This window comes from Galeopterus variegatus, unplaced genomic scaffold (assembly GCF_000696425.1).
Source record: "Galeopterus variegatus unplaced genomic scaffold, G_variegatus-3.0.2 Scaffold476, whole genome shotgun sequence".
In the NCBI taxonomy this organism is placed as follows: Eukaryota; Metazoa; Chordata; class Mammalia; order Dermoptera; family Cynocephalidae; genus Galeopterus; species Galeopterus variegatus.
Window position 1 is genome coordinate 602,601 of NW_007726587.1, and position 19,812 is coordinate 622,412.

At 35.3% G+C, this 19,812-nt stretch overlaps 1 protein-coding gene across 1 annotated transcript in view; it reads left to right on the forward strand.

The window, feature by feature from the left end:
- VWA8 (von Willebrand factor A domain containing 8) overlaps window positions 1-19,812 on the forward strand; it is a gene marked incomplete at its 3' end in the record, with an annotated part of 158,283 nt that overhangs the window by 120,061 nt on the left and 18,410 nt on the right. Inside the window, exons 13-14 of the mRNA XM_008569202.1 lie at window positions 17,309-17,469; window positions 19,183-19,296. Of these exons, the coding sequence (XP_008567424.1) occupies window positions 17,309-17,469; window positions 19,183-19,296 (275 nt within the window). The remainder of the gene's footprint in view (window positions 1-17,308; window positions 17,470-19,182; window positions 19,297-19,812) is intronic.

A 19,812-nucleotide genomic window follows, 5' to 3' on the forward strand; every position in this document is an offset into this window, starting at 1 on the left:
ACATTGTACACTATTAGTATATATAACTTTTGTCCATCATACCTCAATAAAGCTGGAGGAAAATAAGAAAGAAAACAAGTAATATAAGAACAAAAATAAATAAAATAAAAAAGATAGATAACATGAGTCTTTTCATGGACTTTTTAAAGTACTTAAAAAAATTTGTTTTGTTAAATTTGTCATTTAGCAATCAGTAAGTTTGATATTTCTTTTTTTCAAAAAACGGATCCCAATTGATATTCAAATCTTTTACATATAGAATACTTAAAAAAATTTTAAAAATCTAATTATCTGGATAGTCATTTATATTTTTTATTTTATTTATTTTTGTTCTTATATTACTTGTTTTCTTCTTATTTTCCTCCAGCTTTATTGAGGTATGATGGACAAAAGTTATATATACTAATAGTGTACAATGTGTTTTGATATGTGTATACATTGTAAAATGGTTACCACAATCAGGCTAATTAACATATTCATCACCTCACAGTTATTATATATTTTTTTGTGGTGAGGACATGTAAGGTCTACTCTCTTAACAATTTTCAGGTATACGTTATTAACAATAGTCACCATGCTGTACAATAGACCTCCAGAACTTACTCATCCTGCCTAACTGAAACTTTGTGCCCTTTGACCCGCAGGCACCTCCTCATTTTCCCCATCCTCCAGTCTCTGGCAGCCACCATCCTACTCTCTGATTCTTTGAATTTAACTTATTTAGATTTCACATATAAGTGAGATCATGTAGTATTTGTCTTTTTCCTGACTGGTGAGGGGATTGCAACCCTTGGTGTGGTGTCGCCTGCACCGCGCTCAGCCAGTGAGCGCCCCGGCCATTCCTATATAGGATCCGAACCTGCGGCGGGAGCGTCGCTGTGCTCCCAGCGCCGCACTCTCCCGAGTGTGCCATGGGGTCGGCCCATGTAGTATTTGTCTTTTTGTGCTAGGCTTATTTCACTTAGCATAATGTCCTCCAGGTTCAACCATGTTGTTGCAAATGACAGGATTTCCTTCTTTTTAAAAGCTGAATAATATTTTATTATATATACGAGGGTCCTTCAAAAAATTTGTGGAAAAATCGAATTAAAAGATATTACATATCTTTCCATGAACTTTTTGAAGACTCCTTGCATATATACAATGTATTTTCTTTGTTCATCTGTTGATAGACACTCAGGTTGATTACATATCTTGGCTATTATGAATAATGCTGCAATGAACATGGAGTACAGATATTTCTTCAAGATACTGATATCATTTCCTTTGAAAATCTGTGCAGAACTGTGATTGCTGGATCATATGGTAGTTCTATTTTTATTTTTTGAGGAACCTCCATACTATTTTCCTTAGTGCCTGTACTAATTTACATTCCCACAAAGTACAAGAGTTCCTTTTTTTCCACATGCTCACCAACAATTCTTAACTTTTATCTGTTTGGTATTAGCCATTCTAAGCAGGTATGAGGCTAGATATTTCACTGTGGCTTTTATTTGTGTTTTCCTAATGATTAGTGATATTGACCATTTTTAAATACATATTGGCCATTTGTGAGTCTTTGTTTGAGAAATGTTTATTCAGGTCTTTTGCCCATTTTTAATTGGGTTATTTATTTGCTATTGAATTGAGTTCCTTAAATATTTTGGATATTAACCCCTTGTCAGATGAATGGTTTGTAAATATTTTTCCCTTCTGTAGGTTGTCTCTTCACTTTGTTGATTGTTTCCTTTGCTGTGTGGAAGCTTTGTTTAGTTTGATGCAATCCCATTTACTTATTTTTATTTTGGTTGTCTATACTTTTGGTGTCATATCCAAAGAAATCATAGTTCAGACCAATATCAAAAGCTTTTTCCTTATGTTTTCTTTTAGTAATTCCACAGTTTCAGGTTTTACACTTATGTCTTTAATATATTTTGAGTTGATTTTTATAGGTGGTGTGAGATCAGGATACAGGATCATTGTTTTATACGTGACTGCTGATTTTCCCAGCACCGTTTATTGAAGAGACTGCTCTTTCCTCGTTGTGTGTTCTTGGCACCTTTGTCAAAGATCAGTTGGCCATAGATGAGTGTATTTATTTCTGGGCTCTCTATTTTGTTTCATTGGTCTGTATGTCTGTTTTATGTCAGTACCATGTTGTTTTGATTACTACTGCTTTGTAGTATATTTTGAAATCAGGTAGTGTGATGCCTGCAGCTTTGCTTTTTTTTTTTTTTTTTTTTTTTTTTTTTTTTTTCTTGAGATTGCTTTGGCTATTTGTTTTCTTCTGTGGTTCTGTATGAATTTTAGGATTTTTTCCCCTACTTCTTTGAAAAATATCATGGGAATTTTCCTAGGGATTACATTAAATACATAGATTGCTTTGGGTAGTATTGCATTGAGTCTGTATATAGCTTTGAGACATAATGCCATAAGAATTAACATAATGCCATAAAGAATTAACAGTGTTAATTCTTTCAATCCATTTATATGTGTCTTCTTCAATTTCTTTTACCAATGTTTTATAGTTTTCAGTGTACTGATCTTGGTTGAATTTATTCCTAAGAATTTTTTTTTTTGATGCCATTATAAGTGGGATTGCTTTGGATAGTTTGTGGCTAGTGGATAGAAATGTTGATTTTTGTATATTGATTTTATGTTCTGCAACTTTTCTCAAGTTGTTTAGTAATTTCTACTGTTTTTTGGTGGAGTCTTGAGGGTTTTCTATATATAAGATCATGTCCTCTGCAAGGAGACAATTTTACTTCTTCTTTTCCCATTTGGATGCCTTTTCTTTCTTTTTCTTGCCCAGTTGTTCTAGCTAGGGCTTCCAGTACTATATTGAATAGAGTGGTAAGAGTGGGCATCTTTGTCTTGTCATTGATATTAGAGGAAAAGCTTTCAACTTTTCACCATTTAGTATGATGTTAACTATGGACTTGTCATATATGACCTTTATTATGTTGAAGTACATTCTTTCTACATCTAATTGTTGAGAGTTTTTAATATGAAAGTATGTTGAGTTTTGACCAATGTTTTTTCAGCATGTATTGAGATGATCATATGATTTTTTCTTCATTCTTTTAATATGGTATGTCACATATATATGGACCATTCTTGCATCCCAGGGATAAATCCCCCTTGATCATCTTGTATGATCCTTTTAAGGTGCTGTTGAATTCTGTTTGTTAGTATTTCACTGACAATTTTTGCATTTGTGTTCATCAAGAATATTGGACTGTAATTTTCTTTTCTTGTTGTATCTTTGTCTGGCTTTATTATCAGGGTAATGCTGATCTCATAAAATGAGGTTGGAAGTATTCCCTCCGTAATTTTTTGGAAGAGTTTGAGTAGAACTCATTGATATTAATTCTTTAAATGTTTGGTAGAATTCATCAGTTAAGTCATCAGGTACTGATCTTTTCTGAGTTGGAAGGTTTTTTATTACTGATTCAATCTCTTTATTCATTATTGTTTTGTTCAGATTTTTTATTTTGTTATGATTCAATCTTGGTAGGTTGTATATCTCTAGGAATTAATTTATTTCTTCAAGATTATCCAATTTGTTGACATATAAGTGTTCATAATCCTTTGTATTTCTCATGATCCTTTCTATTTCTGGGGTATCAGTTGTGGTGTCTCCTTTTGTTTATAATTTTATTTATTTGAGTCTCCTCTCTTTTTTTCAAGGTTTATCAATTTTATCCTTTTTTTAAAAAAATAACCTTAGTTACATTTTAATTTTTCTTAATGTGGGCATTTATTGCTATTAACTTAACTCTTAGAACTGCTTTTGCTGTATCCCGTAGTTTTAGTGTCCTGTGTATCCATTTTCATTTGTCTTCAGATATTTTTTATTTTCTTATGATTTCTTCTTTGACCCATTGTTTGTTTAGAAGCACATTGTTTTATTTCTAGTATTTCCCCAAATTTTTCCTGTTATTAATTTCTAATTTCATACTACTGTGGTCAGAAAAGCTACTTCACATGATTTCAATCTTAAATTTGTTAAAACTTGTTTTGTGGCCTAACATATGAGTTATCCTTAAGAATGTTCCATGTGGCTTGACAAGAATGTGTATTCTGGTGGTGTTAGATGGAAAGTTCTGTGTATGTCTGTTAGGTTCGTTTGGTCTATAGGGTTGTTCAAGTCTGCTGTTTCCACATTGATTTTTTTGTCTGGAAGGTGTATCTAATGTTGAAAGTGGGGGGTAATAAAGTCCCCTTACTATTATTGTATTTCTATTTCTCCCTTTAGGTCTGTTAATATTTTCTTAATGTATTTATATGCTCCAATGATGGGTGCATATATATTTATAATTATTATATCCACTTGATGAATTGACCTCTTTATCATTGTATAATGACCATGTCTTTTGTGATAGTTGTAGACTTAAAAACTATTTTGTCTGATATAAATATAGACATCTCTGCTCAATTTTGTTTACCATTTTTATGGAATATCTTTTCTATCCCTTCACATTCAGTCTATTGAGTATCTGTAAAGCTAATGTGAGTCTTTTATATTTAGCATATAGTTAGATCTTTTAAAAAAAATCTATTCAGCCATAATGTGTGTATTGATTAGATAATTTAATTCATTTACATTTAAAGTAATTTTTGATAGGTAAGGACTTACTACCACCATCTTGTTTATTGTTTTCTGTTTCGTATATCCTTTGTTCCTTTCTTTCTCTCTTGCTCTTTCTTCATGATCTTATGATTTTCTTTAGTGATATGCTTTGATTCCTTTCTCTTTATCTTTTGTGTATCTACTACAGGGTTTTTTTGTGTGTGTGGTTACCATGAAGCTTACATAAAACATATTATAACAGTTTATTATAAGTTCACAACTTAACTTCGATCATATATAAAAACTACACTTTACCTTCCTCCACATTAGATTTTATTGATGTCATAATTTAATCTTTCACAGATTGAATTTCCATCAGCCAATTATTGTGGCTATAGTTATTTTTAATACTTTTGTATTTTTTCATTTGTTTTAGAGTTATGATTTATATGCCACCATTACATTAGTATTCTGAATTTAACTATATTCTTACCTTTACAATGAGTTTTATGCTTCCGTATATTTTCATATTGTTAGTATCCTTTGTTTCAAATCAAAGAACTCCCTTTAACATTTCTTGAAAGGCATGTATAGTGGTGATGAACTTCCCCAGCTTTTGTTTGTCTGAGAAAATCTTTATCTTGCCTTTACTTTTGAAGAACACCCTTATTGGGTATAGTATTCTTGACTGGTAGTTTTCTTCTTTCATCACTTTGAGTGTATTCATCTCACTCTGTCCTGGCCTGCAAAGTTTCTGCTGAGTAATCTACTATATAGTCTTATGAAAGTTCCTTTGTATGTGATAAGTTGCTTTTCTCTTGCACTTTCAAAATTTTCTTTGTCTTTGACTTTTGAGAATTTGATTGTAATGTGTCTCTTTGAAGATTTCCTTATATATAAGCTATTTGGGATTCTACAGAATTCATGGATCTGGATCCTCATTTCTCTCCAGTTTTGTGGAGTTTTCGTGGGATCCGAACCCTCGGACGGGAGCGCTGCCGCGCTTCCCAAGCGGCGCACTATCCAGTGCGCCACCGGGCTGGCCCAGGGTATAGTATTCTTGACTGGTAGTTTTCTTCTTTCATCACTTTGAGTGTATTCATCTCACTCTGTCCTGGCCTGCAAAGTTTCTGCTGAGTAATGTACTATATAGTCTTATGAAAGTTCCTTTGTATGTGATAAGTTGCTTTTCTCTTGCACTTTCAAAATTTTCTTTGTCTTTGACTTTTGAGAATTTGATTGTAATGTGTCTCTTTGAAGATTTCCTTATATATAAGCTATTTGGGATTCTACAGAATTCATGGATCTGGATCCTCATTTCTCTCCAGTTTTGTGGAGTTTTCTATCATCATTTCTTTAGATAAGACTTCTGCCCATCTCTCTTTCTCATTTCCTTCTGTTACTACAATAATGCATAAATTGTTTCATTCAATTGTGTTCCATGAGTTCTCTGTTCACTCCTTTTCATTCTTTTTCTTTTTGTGTCTGGGAAATTTCTAATGACCTTTCTTGAAGCTTTCTGATTCTTCTACTTGATTGAGTCTGCTTTTGGAGCTGTCAATTGGATTTTTAAGTTTAGTCATTGTGTTCTTAGTGCTAGAATTTCTGTGTGTGTGTGTGTGTGTGTGTGGTTTGTATATCTTGATTGAGCTTTTCACTTTGTTCATATATTGTTTTCTTGATATCATTTAGTCATTTGTCTTTGTTCTCTTGAAGTCACTGTGCTTCTTTATGATGATTATTTTGACTTCTTTGTCGGGTAGTTCATTGATCTCCATTTCTTTAGTGTCAGTTACTAGTGCTTTTTTTTGTTCCTCTGGTGTTGTCATTTTCCTCTGATTGCTCTTGATCCTCATGGTCTTGCACTGCTGTCTGTGCATTGAAGAAGCAGGCACCTCTTCTCGTCTTTACAGACTGTCTTTGGTAGGGAATGTCCTTCATCAGTTATCCTAGCCAGAGATTCTGGGTGGGTCATCTGGTTGGGTCTTTGTGTGGGCCTTCTGTTGGAGTTCTTGGGTGTGCTGTCCTGGTGCCTGAGTCAGCAGATAGGTGTACCTGGTGCCTGGTTATTCAGAGGTGGGCCTGAATCCTGGGTCCATAGGGGCTGGCCTGACACCAGGGTCTCCTGGAGTGGCTCTGTCAAATAAGTCTGTGGGGGTGGGGCTGAAACCTTGGTCCATGGGAGCTGACATGGTGCTATGGCAGTCCATGAGCCTGAGTCTACAGGGTTCAGCCTGGCACCTGGGTATAAAAGAACCAGTGCCTGGTTCTGAGTCTGTGGGGACTGGCCTGATGCCAGGGTCCACTGGGATGGGATCATATTACTTGTGCAGTATCTACTCGATTCCTTATTTAATTGGAACAGTGTACTCTTTTAGTACTGGACAAAGTCTCTTGTATTATCTTAACAAATTTAGCTATCATGAGGCATTTATTAGATTTACAAAAACACACTAGGAGGCCTTTGGGCATGTGTATAAAAATAAACATTATAATAAAGCCAAATCCATTAGCCCAAGGAAGAAGTAAAAGTACACTGAGCAAGGAATCCTACCAAATAAGGAACTCCAGCCTGAAAGGTATTTCTATTATTATTCTTGATGATCCATAAACTTGAAGAGGGAAATAATTTCATATTTAGGAATTCTCCGTGGAATAAAGCCCAAAATAAGAGCACTTTGTAAGAAATCATAGTATTGTTGGTAACAACACATTATTATTCTTGATTATCTCCATTAATCAATACTTTCATTTTAAATTTATTTAATAGTGATTTTTTTAGGAGTCTTAGGGAACTGAGATTTTAAGGGTCCATGGAATTTTATGGTCATTGAAGACTACTGCAAGGGTGAGGAATTTGCCACAGATTAGTGAGGTTAGTGAAGAACTTATATATCTTTAAGGATCCATCCTTGTAGGGAATATATTGAAAAAGAAAGTAATGAAGGATATTACCTTGATTTGATTTTAAAGTTCACAAATTTATGTAAGTACAATATATTTTGTGAACATATTTTATTTCTGAAAGTAAAAGGTAAATACATGCTTCTGATACATGTAGAGTAAGTACATCACCTAGTTGCCTTTTATGATTCCTAAATGCTTATTTTTCTATTTTTTTCCCTGTTGACAAAGTCAGTTATTTAGTAGCCACACTACTTTCTGAAAACATGGAATTTTATTGCTGATTTGCAAGCCAATATAGTAGAAAGAGGGCTTTCTGAGCTGTTTGAAGTGAAAGTCCTTTGGTGGAACCTTAGAGACAGAGCCAAAAAGGACAGAGAAGGGAAAGGTGATTTTTCTGTGTATGTGTGTGGGGGGGGGGCTGGCTGGTACAGGGATCAAATCCTTAGAGACAGAGCCAAAAAGGACAGAGAAGGGAAAGGTGATTTTTCTGTGTATGTGTGTGTGTGTGGGGGGGGCTGGCTGGTACAGGGATCAAATCCTGGACCTTGGGGTTATCTGCACCATGCTCTAACCAACTGAACTAACCGGCCAGCCTGAAAGGTAATTTTTAACAGAGTTCAACTTGTGTCTCCAGGAACTTGAAGATGAAGTATCTGGGGATTTGAGGTGGTAGAAGCTGCTAAAATCCTGATTTTATACTCTACTGACTGCTCTTAAAAGATTAAAAACCTGAGGAGGGGCCTTAGCCAGCCCAGCTCCTGTGATTCTTTCTGCTCATTTCCCGTGGTTCCCTTAAGCTTTCCTGGACTTAGGTAGCTGCAGGCAGGCAACCTTTGCACAGGAGAGGAATGATGCCCATTATGCTGTCACATAGTTGGGAAGGTGGGCAAGGGGGAAGGTTGTCCTGTGAGCTCAACCTGCCCATTTCATTATTCTTAGCAAACCTTTTTCTGTGTTGTTTCAGGCAGGAGACTTGACATTTCTCCTTAATGATTCCCTTGATCCATCAACTCTTTCCTTTTTCTCACCTAGTGAACAGACATTCAGATTGCCATGGAGGAGGAATTCAGATAAAGTTTTGTGAGGAAGGTGCCAAAAGGGATCCATGAAGCAATCAAGAGTTGTCAAGTTTGGGGCCATGGCACATTTCTTAGCCTTCTCCCTATCCTTTTCACCCCCCCCCAAGCCAATTATTAGTCTTCTGCCATTTGCTTTTTTCAGGATCCACTGTAGCCATCATTGGGCATCTCCAATAACTCTAACCTACCATCCCTGGACCCATTATTGAGAATCTGGTGGAAAATGCATTTACCATATGGAATTTTACTTTATAGATTTTTTAAGAATGCATCACTTATGTCACTTGAACATTTGTAGATATCGAATTAGGATATGTTGCATTCCATTATCCATTCTCTAAAGAGTAGTGAGAATGACGTTTTAAGAACATAAATCAGGGCCCGCCCGGTGGCGCACTTTTACAGTGCGCCGCTTGGGAGCGCGGTGGCGCTCCCGCTGAGGGTTCGGATCCCACATACAGACCGGTTCCCGCTCACTGGCTGAGCGAGGTGTGGGAGCAACACCGAGGGTTGCGATCCCGTTGCCGGTCCCGGTCCAGTACGGGCGCGACACTGAGGGTTGTGACCCATTGCCGGACACGAAAAAAGACAAAAAGGAAAAAAAAAAAAAAAAAACATAAATCAGATCATTTTCTTCCTTAGAATCTGTCAATGGCTGCTGATCATACTTAGAATGAAATAAAGCTTTTTACCTAGAATAAAATAAAATGTTTTTACCCTGGCTTGTGAGCCCTCCGTCAATGAGGCTGCCTATTGGAATCACCCAAGGATCTTCGAAAAACTTCATGTCCAGGCCCCACCACCAGTCTGAAGTAATTGGCTTAAGATGGCACCTGAACTAAAGTACTTTTTTAGTTCTAACAGGCAGTCAGGATTGAGAACTACTGCCGTATGTGACCCAATCCATGCCCACCTCTCCTGCCTTCTCCTTCCCTTGACCCTCTGCTGATTGTGTTTGTCTTGCTGGTTACTTTCCATTTCTTAAATCTGTTTAGATTCTTTCCGCTTCAGTGCATTTTCACAGGCTGTTCCCTCGGCCTGGAATACTCTTTCTGCTGATTGTGTTTGTCTTGCTGGTTACTTTCCATTTCTTAAATCTGTTTAGATTCTTTCTGCTTCAGTGCATTTTCACAGGCTGTTCCCTCGGCCTGGAATACTCTTCCCTGATCTTTGCAAGACCTCTTGACATTCAAATCTCAACTTGAATATCTTTAAAGAAAACATCCTTGATCTGTCAAGGCATTTGCAATGACATTACCAGATATTTTCTGTGTAGCACTGACCACTATGTGATATTTTCTTACTTGTGTCTCCTCCTTCCCTTCCTTCCTTTCCTCCTATTTCCTTTCCTTTGTCTATTTTTGTTCTCTTCCCACTGGAATATATTAGGTCTATGTTTATCTTTTTTACCACTGTATCCTCAGCACCTGGAACAATGACTTGCATGCGATAGACATTCTCTCTCTATTACATATATATAATATAATGAATGAATAAATATATTTGAAAAATTTAGATTATTTTTAAATGACCAGCTCAAATCTGACCTCCTTTGTCAGCTTTTCTTTACTTATCCTACCTGCTTCAATATTACCTTTTCTTTAAATTCTAAGATAAGAATTTTTTTTGTCATTTAATTGTATGTAGCGTTATGTCACTTCCATTATTATCCCGAACTGTTAACTAAGACTTATTGTTGTATTTAAATTTTAACATATTATATATTTTGTTTCCTCAGTTGGTTCAGATTCAGCTTTCATTTATTAAATACCCACTACGTGCCAGGCAGTATCTCATTTAATTCTAAAGGTATTTTACTAATTTATCACATAATAAGGAAGTCACAGAAGTGGAATCGAAACCCAACCTTCCTCATTCTGTACCTATTCTTTCAAATGTGCTACCTCCCACACTGGCTGACTAGCAGGGATCTGAGTGTTGTGTAGTGTGGTCAAATGCCATATCTACTCTAGGTATCTTTACCAAATACTGGACTATTATTAGTACTTACACAAATCTTGATTTTATTTCTTGTTACTTGCTTTTAAAAACTAATTCTTTCTAAGGCAAATATTATTACAGATATTTAAAATAGAACTTATTGCTCCTCTCCCACCTGTTCTTCTACAGTCAAATATTTGTAATAAAATGCAGCAAAGTTTGCAGAAGCATTTGAATAAAATGTTGTTCTTTAGTTTGTGTGCACTGGGGTTTTACTCTGTAGTATCTCTGCTTTTTGTCTTCCTTTTTGAAACTCTTCTTACTTTTTTAATATACTTAGTTGTCTGTGAACATTTTCTTCAAAAGATTTAATAAGTTGGCTTTTTCAATTTCATCTTCCTTAAGTTGTGGTTTTTATTGTGGACAATAGTATCCATTTGGACTATCTAATAGTGGGAGATATTTATTACAGGGTATTAGTTAGCTTACAGAATTTCTGAGAGAGACAGAAAATGGAGTTTAGATTTTACCCAGTCAGGAACAACAGAGCCAGGAGAACTTCAGCTGTAGCTGCCCTAGAAGAGCAGCTCTCTTTACTGACTGCCATCTTCCCAGGCTCCTGTTTGTGACAATACTTGGTAGAACCTGGGTTACCTACAGAACTCTAACTGCGAAGGTATTAAGAAATGATGTTTCTAGTTTTGTAGACTTTGTAGTACAGGATGGATAGTAGGAGGGTATTTGGTTAGGTATCTTCATTGAATACATATTATTTGCACCTATACTGACTTTGGCTTTTTATTTTATTTTGCAACTTAAGATGTCCTTTGGTTGAGTTGATTGTAAGATAGTGAATTTGACTTCTGCTTAGCTTCAACCAGAGAATAATTTTGTTCTGTCTTCATAGAATAAATCATTAACTAGAGCAGATCATCTTGAAATAGATTCCAGAGGTTACAATGAATAGAACTATGAACGATTCAAAGTCAACTTCTTCCCAATCAATAGCAGAGTAACTTAAAACAATCATGATACACTTGTAATGTCAACATCTCATCATGTGCGTTAAAGGGAATATTTATTTTATATGTAACAGGTTAAAATAATTCTTTGAAAGAAGAATTTGAGGGAGAAAATGGAAGAGTTTACAAATAATTTTACAATATATGTAAAATGAGAGATTTTTGAGATCAAACATAAACAGCACAGAGGAATGTTGGGCAGCATGCCTTGTGTTCTGCTCACTGAGCATGTTCAGACTCTGTAAATAATGGGTTCGTTTCTATGAATGGACCTAAAAACTATTAACATTCTGTGTTTATGTAATATTTATGCAGTATTTTGCCATTAATAGGTATGGACATAATTAATCCTTTATTGCAAAGTTCACTAAAATTCCAGATTTTCCTAGTGTTTATACTACTGTTAGGATTTTTTTTTTTTTTTTTTTTTTTTTTTTTTTTTTTTTTTTTTTTTTGGCGGGGGATAGGATAAACAAAACTTAAGTAAGCAAAACTAATGTGAGGTAGACCTGGAAATCCTACAGAATTCCAGCTGGTTTCTTTTGGAAAACAAAATCTTAATAATGCTTATTTACTCCAATCTAAAAAAAATTAAATGCTCACTGTTTATATTTTCAATTAAGAAATAAGACAATGAAGTATAATATGCACCTATTGACATAGTTACGGTTAACTAAAGCATTTTTATTTCAATATTTTATAACTATATTTAAATATATTTTAAAACAGCAATGGAAACTGGCTGTATTTGGGGTCTTATGGAGTGGGTAGCATCATAGTCACTGCTTTTCAGATCTTCTCAAAGAGGTTCATTGGGACTTCAATCAGAAGTTAAATGATTTGTGAAGCTATCCTGAGAGGTGTATAATTGGTACTTTCCTATATTAACTCTACAATCTATCTGTGGATTGATTAATTCAGAACAGCTCTTTCCCTATGGAATTTCTTTTACTGAAATTTGCTGCTGTGTTTGTTGTAATAATATTCTTGAGGACAACCTGGCTCCTCTGCTTACTAGCTGTTGTGTCCTTGATTGGGTAAGCTGTTTAACCTCTTCTTACCTCAGTCTTCTCATCAGTAACTTGAAAACAATACCTGTACCCGTCTCTTATGGTTTTAAGGAAAACGTGAATTAATATATGTAAAGTACTTAGCTCCTAGTAAACGTTCCATAAGTATTAGCTGCTATAATTATTGTTACTTCTTTATATGATATGATCCATAGGACAAATTTTTCTCTACCTCATTATCAAGAATTGTAGTGCTGCTTCTAATTTTGTTACTTTTTGCTTCTTAATGTTACTTTTTATGTTGGTTATTATAGAGATTAGATTAAAATTTTTTATTGTTCTTATGGTACACATTTTGTGTATAATCTTTTCCTTTCTTGGTTTCATATTCCCTTGTTTATTTTTCTTTATCCACTTATGTTTAATTTTAAAATATAGCGTATTAAACATAGTTTTGCAAACCACCTTAAATATTTTCTGAAATTCTTCTGGGTTCATATATGTGGTAGAAATATGTATATATATATATTTTTTCTTTTTTTTTTTTACTGACCAGTAACGGGATCGCAACCCTCAGTGTCGTGCCCGTACCAGGGACTGGCAACAGGATCGCAACCCTCGGTGTTGCGCCCGCACCTCATTCAGCCAGTGAGTGGGAACCAGTCTCCACATGGGATCCGAACCCTCGGCGGGAGCGCCGCCGCACTCTCAAGCGGTGCACTCTCTAGTGCGCCACCGGGCCGGCCCGAAATATGTATTTTTTAACCTGGTTGAGGCCATACTCTATATATTTTGATATCCTATTTTTGTTATAAATATTTTAATTCACTACTGGAAAGATTATGTATGCATTATAATGTAAAATTTTACTTTTCTATCAGTATTCATATTTAAAGAGAAAGGTAGCTCAAATGTCTTTAAATTAAGAACAGATACTACACTTGATCTTAGGCAAAAGGCCAAGAAGCGATCAAATGTCTTTATACACTAAAAATTTACTATAATATTTTCAGTTTTCTTTTTATATGACATTATATTTCAGAAAACTAATTCTAATCTTATTCTAGTCACTAGCCACTCTACACACAACCACTTTATGCAGTTATTTTATTGAGCTAATAATGACTTATTCAGATTTCTCAAGTGAATCTCAGAAAAATTAGCTCAGACCATTGAAAGGTGTTAAAAATGTTTAAGGCAGGTAATTGCTTTAAGATTCAAATTTATATTCTGTGATACACTTCATGTAGGTATACTTCTCATTTTAATAGGACTTTTTTTTTTTAGTGGTGTTTCTCTGTTGCAAATCAAAAGAGCATAATTCCAAATGACACAGAATCTTAGGAGATATATGAATGTTTTCCAGGGATCTGAATGAAGGTGAGGTGTTGAAGGTTAGACAGTGGTAGCTCTAAAGAATTTCATGTCCTGTTATTTAAAAAATTTTAAGGAAGTGCAGTAAGAGGAAATGGTTCAGGCTTTGTGATATCAGTGCTATTTTTATTCTGAGTTCAAAGGTTTCAGGGATAAGAAAAACATACAAAAACAGGGGCATTCATTTTTCATGATTTTTATTAGTGTGTTTTCAAAATGCTATTAAAAACACTCTCTGAATTTTTTTTTTTTTTTTTGCCTTTCCACTTGCTAATAGGGATGTGCATGTAGGCAGGAAGAATAAGGAAATGATAATATATTTTTAACAACCCCACAAGACAGTATATGTTAAAATAAATATATTAAAACAATAATTTCATGGTACTAAAACCCAAATATTTTATAGACAGAAACATTTGAAAATGTTGTTATTCTGTTTTAAAGGTTAGCTTATTACCTGAAATTAATTTATATCATTGACCCATTCAGACTGTACTGAAACCGTACTCTTAATTAGATTTGATTAGGTTCACTTGTTCTGTGAAGATTCTGTTTTACTTTGGTGTCCTTACACTTTCACTCAATTGAAAATAACTTGAGTATAACTAATATTAGGGAAAGTAGGGCCAATTATCTTTTCAAGAAAAAGCTGAGATTTTTATTTTTCAATATGGGATCTTAATTATGAAAACCAACAGCTTGTATTAGAGGGAAAGCTTTTTTTCCCTCTCTCAGAAAGGTTTTTATTTTGGGCCGGCCCGGTGGCGCACTGGATAAGTGCGCCGCTTGGGAAGCGCGGCGGCGCTCCCGCCCGAGGGTTCGGATCCCACATGCAGACCGGTTCCTGCTCACTGGCTGAGCGAGGCGCAGGAGCAACGCCGAGGGTTGCAATCCCGTTGCCGGTCCCCGGTCCGGTATGGGGGCAACACTGAGGGTTGCGATCCGTTGCCGGACACGGAAAAAGACAAGAAAAAAAAAAAAAAAAAAAAAGAAAGGTTTTTATTTTAATGCAAAGATACATTAGAAATGATGAATGGCTTTTTCTAACATGATGGTAGGCATAGAGTTTAGGTGATAAAACTGAACTGAGCTAGTTTTCTAATAAATGCCAAATATTTTCCATTTCTACACCTTCATAGATTGAAAAAAGGAGGAATATTTCTGGTCTGTAGTTCTGGTTGGCATTAACAGCATTGAGCTATATTGATCTGTTAGAGTTTGTCATGTAGCAACAAATAATTATTTCATTTTACATCAGTAAATATAAGGGAGTCTCCAACTGCTAAGTTGGAATAGAGGAGCCCTATGTATTAGTTGTATTTCTCATCATCTCTATTAGTAAATGTTTACTTACTTGAATGAGGCAAGTACTGTTGACATTGTGTGAATTAAAAAGCTGTAAAAGTACTTTGGAATTATGACCAAATGAAGTAGTGCATTTTCATATGGTGCACAGAATGGTGATTCAGGATATATTGGTATGAGAATGAGGAATTCTCTCCATTGAAATTAAAAAAACAAAAAAATTTTACCAGTTGCTAGCTTCAGCTTCTTGAGTCTGAGCGTCTTATACCAGAGTTATGACATTCCTCATCTCCTTTTCCTGGACCCAGGCAAAAGACTCCTGAGATGAATTGGGCCAGGATATTGTCTGTTTTCAGTCTGAGATGGGTTTTTCAAACTTAACGTCCATCCATTTCTTTGGAAATATAGTACCACTGGGATACCTTCATCATGCTGCCTCTCTGAAGTCCAATAGAAGTGCTTAAAGAAAACTGGCCTACTTTTTCCTTTATTTTCCCCTTCATTTCTTCACCTTACTTTTAATTTATGCTATTTTGTTGCATATTTTGTATATCCTTGTGCAATCGCATAAACCCTGTGAAAATATGGAAGGGGGTATAAATTAATGAAATAGAGATTCATAACTTAATGTCTTCTGGGAAGCATACAGTGTATCAGAATCACCTACTGTAATGTTTAATAAAAAACTGGTATAGGCCCTACCTTGGACCTACTCAATCAGAATCTTCATGATGATGGGACCTAAGTTTATGTGTGTTCCGAAAGTTCCCCAGCTGTTTCTGATATGTATCTTTGATTTTGAACTACTGTGGTAAACTGTGTTTTTTGTTTAATTTTCTAGGACAATATGTGATACAATGCTGTTGCAAATAATTTTCTGAAATAAGTTAGTTCTAAGAGTTTTCTTTAAATTTACCTTTTTCTGTGTTAACTTTTTAAAGATTTTATGTGTGCGTGTATATATGTATGTGTATATATGTACACATATGTATATATACTTAATTTTTTTCATAATCTGATTATGAAAATGACCCACAAACACTTATTTTGATTTTGTCCTATTTTTCTTGCAGAGCAATTTATTTACTGTTCTGTAGCAAGCCCTGAGTGGGAATGAGCTCTTTCCCACCATGAACCACCCCAGTAAACACTAATCTTAATTTTCATACAGATTTGTTGCCATTGTGATTATAAGCAAATTCATTATCATTGTCATCATTATCATTATCATTTTTTATCAGCTGAAAACCTGGAGTGGATATGAAAGAATTTACAAAAGACACTAAATTTTTGGATAAAAGTAACTGTAAAGTTTAAATTTTGTTTGATGTAAGTGGCACAAAATTTATCTGAAGCTAACAGAAAAGAAACTATCATCTTCAACATTAATACATGTAAGAAAAAAATGCTCTTATTATATGGCACCAAAGTTTTTAACAGCAGACAGACTTTTATATGCTACAACTATTAATAGTTTGCTTAAGTCTGTTACACTATTTTAGTGTTAGCACATTGTGTGTGAGCTTTAAACAATTGCTTATAAGTACCATGCTATTGTTTCTCAATTCCTGTACCTCATCTGGTGACTGTCCTCCTCAGTTTCCTTCATTATCAAGCCTCTTCAAATACAGTGAGTCACTATCATGGTCCCTAGCATGTTTTTTCAGGAGAACTCATCAACTGCAAGAAAACACACATTGATTAATATCTCTGCATATTGAGTTTGCATGACCTCCCATTTTGAAATGGAAACAACACATTTTGGTCTCTGCAGGAGTGAAGCTGATTCAGTTAATTTCTATTAAAGTCAGGTGGAAATTACTGCTCTTATCTAAACAAACATTTTAAAGGCAGAGGAAAATGCTAAATAAAAGGGAGAAGGGGAAAAAAAAACCCTTCACTCTTACTATATTATGTGAATGAATATTAGGATAAAATTTCAAATGACCAAAGATAGCTTTTGAAGATCTTTTCTTTGATGGATTGGAAATGATTTCCCAGTTGTTGTATGGAATGTTATGTTCAGAGAGGTGACTCTATAGAACTAAATAAGCTACCATCTATGTCTTAAAAATTAATTCTGTATATTCTTTGATGTGTGGTGGGGATTGGTTTTAGGATATGACAGCACGTGATCTCATACAGCAGAGATACACTCTTCCAAATGGAGACACTGCCTGGCGTTCCTCGCCCCTCGTGAATGCTGCTCTGGAAGGCAAGCTGGTCCTGTTGGATGGCATTCACCGGGTCAACACAGGCACACTTGCTGTATTGCAAAGGTTTGTATGAGTCACAAAAAAACCCATAATGTGCGCACATGCATGCACACACATACAACTTGCTGACTTAAGCAGTAGACATGGTACTCTAGAAGTTTTGTTTTTTTAAAACTGGGTTATATAGATTCTGAGAAACTCATGATTCTACATCCAAGTAGAATGGTAGATTTTTTATTGGTATAAATAAAGTACAGTAATCCTCCAGATCATGGACATTTTAGGAAGAGCTACTGCCATAGCAAATTTTTCTGTGTAAGAGATGAAAAAAGAAAACTTTTCAGTAGTAATTTTTAAAGACTTTATATGTGTGGATTTATATATGCAGCAAGTCACACAGTTGAACTTTCTATAATTTGTCCGAGTCACAGCTTCACTGTGTCCTTGACAAGATGCAGATACCAAGTATAATTGAAGATTCCAAATACATTGTGTGAATCCTGATTAGATTTAAGAGCATTTAAAGATAATAGTCACAAACTTTCACTGATTTATCATAAACATTCCATAGATTTACAATATTTTTCTCTCCCTAACAGGCAACTGCAGACACAAAATAATACTTAGTCCCCTTTTACTGGCTGTCTCTTGCACGTTTGGCCAAGTAGTAATAGTAGCAGCAGCACCTACCATTGATTGAGTGCTTTGTGCTGGGTATTGTGTTAAGCCAGTGCTTCACAGGTTCTTAACATTGGAATCACCTCGTGGGATGGGAATTAGAAAATACTGGTAACTGGGCTCCACCTCCACAAATTCTGATATAATTGGTCCAGGCTGAGGTCTGAACATTGGTGTTTTTAAACACTTCTCAGAATATTCTAACGTACAGCCAAGACTGAGAACAACTATATTAAGCATCTGCTTTACATTAGCTATTTAATTTCACAGCAACATCGTGAGGTTGTTATTATTGCCTTAATTATATAAAAGATATAAGTTTAGAGAGATGGAGTAGTTCTCCCCTTCCCAGCCATCCAGCTAGTAAGGTGCAGAGCTGGAGTTGAACCCAGATCTGACTGATTCAACGGCCCATGCTTCTAACCTCTACGTTATCCAGACTCCCCTCCCCTCAGTGCTTACACAATGGAGGTTGTGTGGGGCAACTCTAACATGAGCATCAGGAGACCTAGGGGTAGGTATAAGATCTAGAACAGTGCTTCTTGACGTTTGCAACATCTGGAAGACAGTGCTCTTAGTGGTTTGGATGGTTAGGTCACCATCAAAGTTGGCAAATGAAATAGCAATATAGTTATTTCATTATGAAGATTTTTGATATTTTAAATCCTATAATTACAAAGATAGAAATATTTTGATAATACCACCCCTTAAAGAGTTACCTTAGACTCAAGGTGCTATGCACCAACTGCCTTGTTCATTAATATGCACCTCATGATTATCCTCTGGCACTCCTTTAGCTGTTTCTTTTGTCTCCCTCCTCCTCCTCCTTTCCCTTTCTTCTTCCTCCCTTACCTACTCCTTCTCCCTATCCACATCTAGCATTTATAACTATTCCCCTCCAGTACAGAAATCACCAGTTTTGCCAAGTATAACAGCACTAGCTGACTTGAAAATTTTAAAGGTTGTTTAACAAAATTGTTAGACTCAGTTGCCAGTAATAATAGACATGATTAAAGTGTTGACTGACTGATTCTACCACTAATAACTTCAGTGTTCAAAACTGATTAATGTTTTCTTACTGTCTTCTTACCCTATTAGGTTAATCCATGATCGAGAACTGAGCCTGTATGATGGCTCTAGGCTGCTGAGAGAAGACAGGTATATGCGTTTAAAAGAGGAGCTGCAAATGTCTGATGAGCAGCTACAGAAGAGGTAATTTTTCTACTGTTATTCTTACTGTCAATTTATTGCTAATTTAAAAACAGTATTGTTCATTATTTTCCTAAATCTAGGGTCAAGCCAAGGTAACTTTGAACAGCTTAATCATATGGTATCCTGGGAATGCTAGTAGTTGTCACTTCTTAAAACTTGAGGTTGTTATCCATGATGTACTCTGTACTCTCAGCCTTACTTTTAAATAAGTGTTAAAACATTTATAGGAACATTGGTTTTAAGAAGGTAATCCCTTATGTGTTGCTCTACCACCATTCGGTTTTAGCCTCATACTTGTATCCCCTTAGCAAAACAAAAGCTGAGCCCACAATTAACTGGACCCATCCTCCTGGGAAGTCATCAGTATTACTGGGGTATGCCACCTGATTGTAGGATCACCCATTGTGTCTTATTTAAGCATTCCTTCTGCAGATGTAACAACCAAATGCAATGTGTGAGACTTGATTGGATCCTAGAGCAGAAAACAACATGAAAACAACTATAAAGCCTGATTAG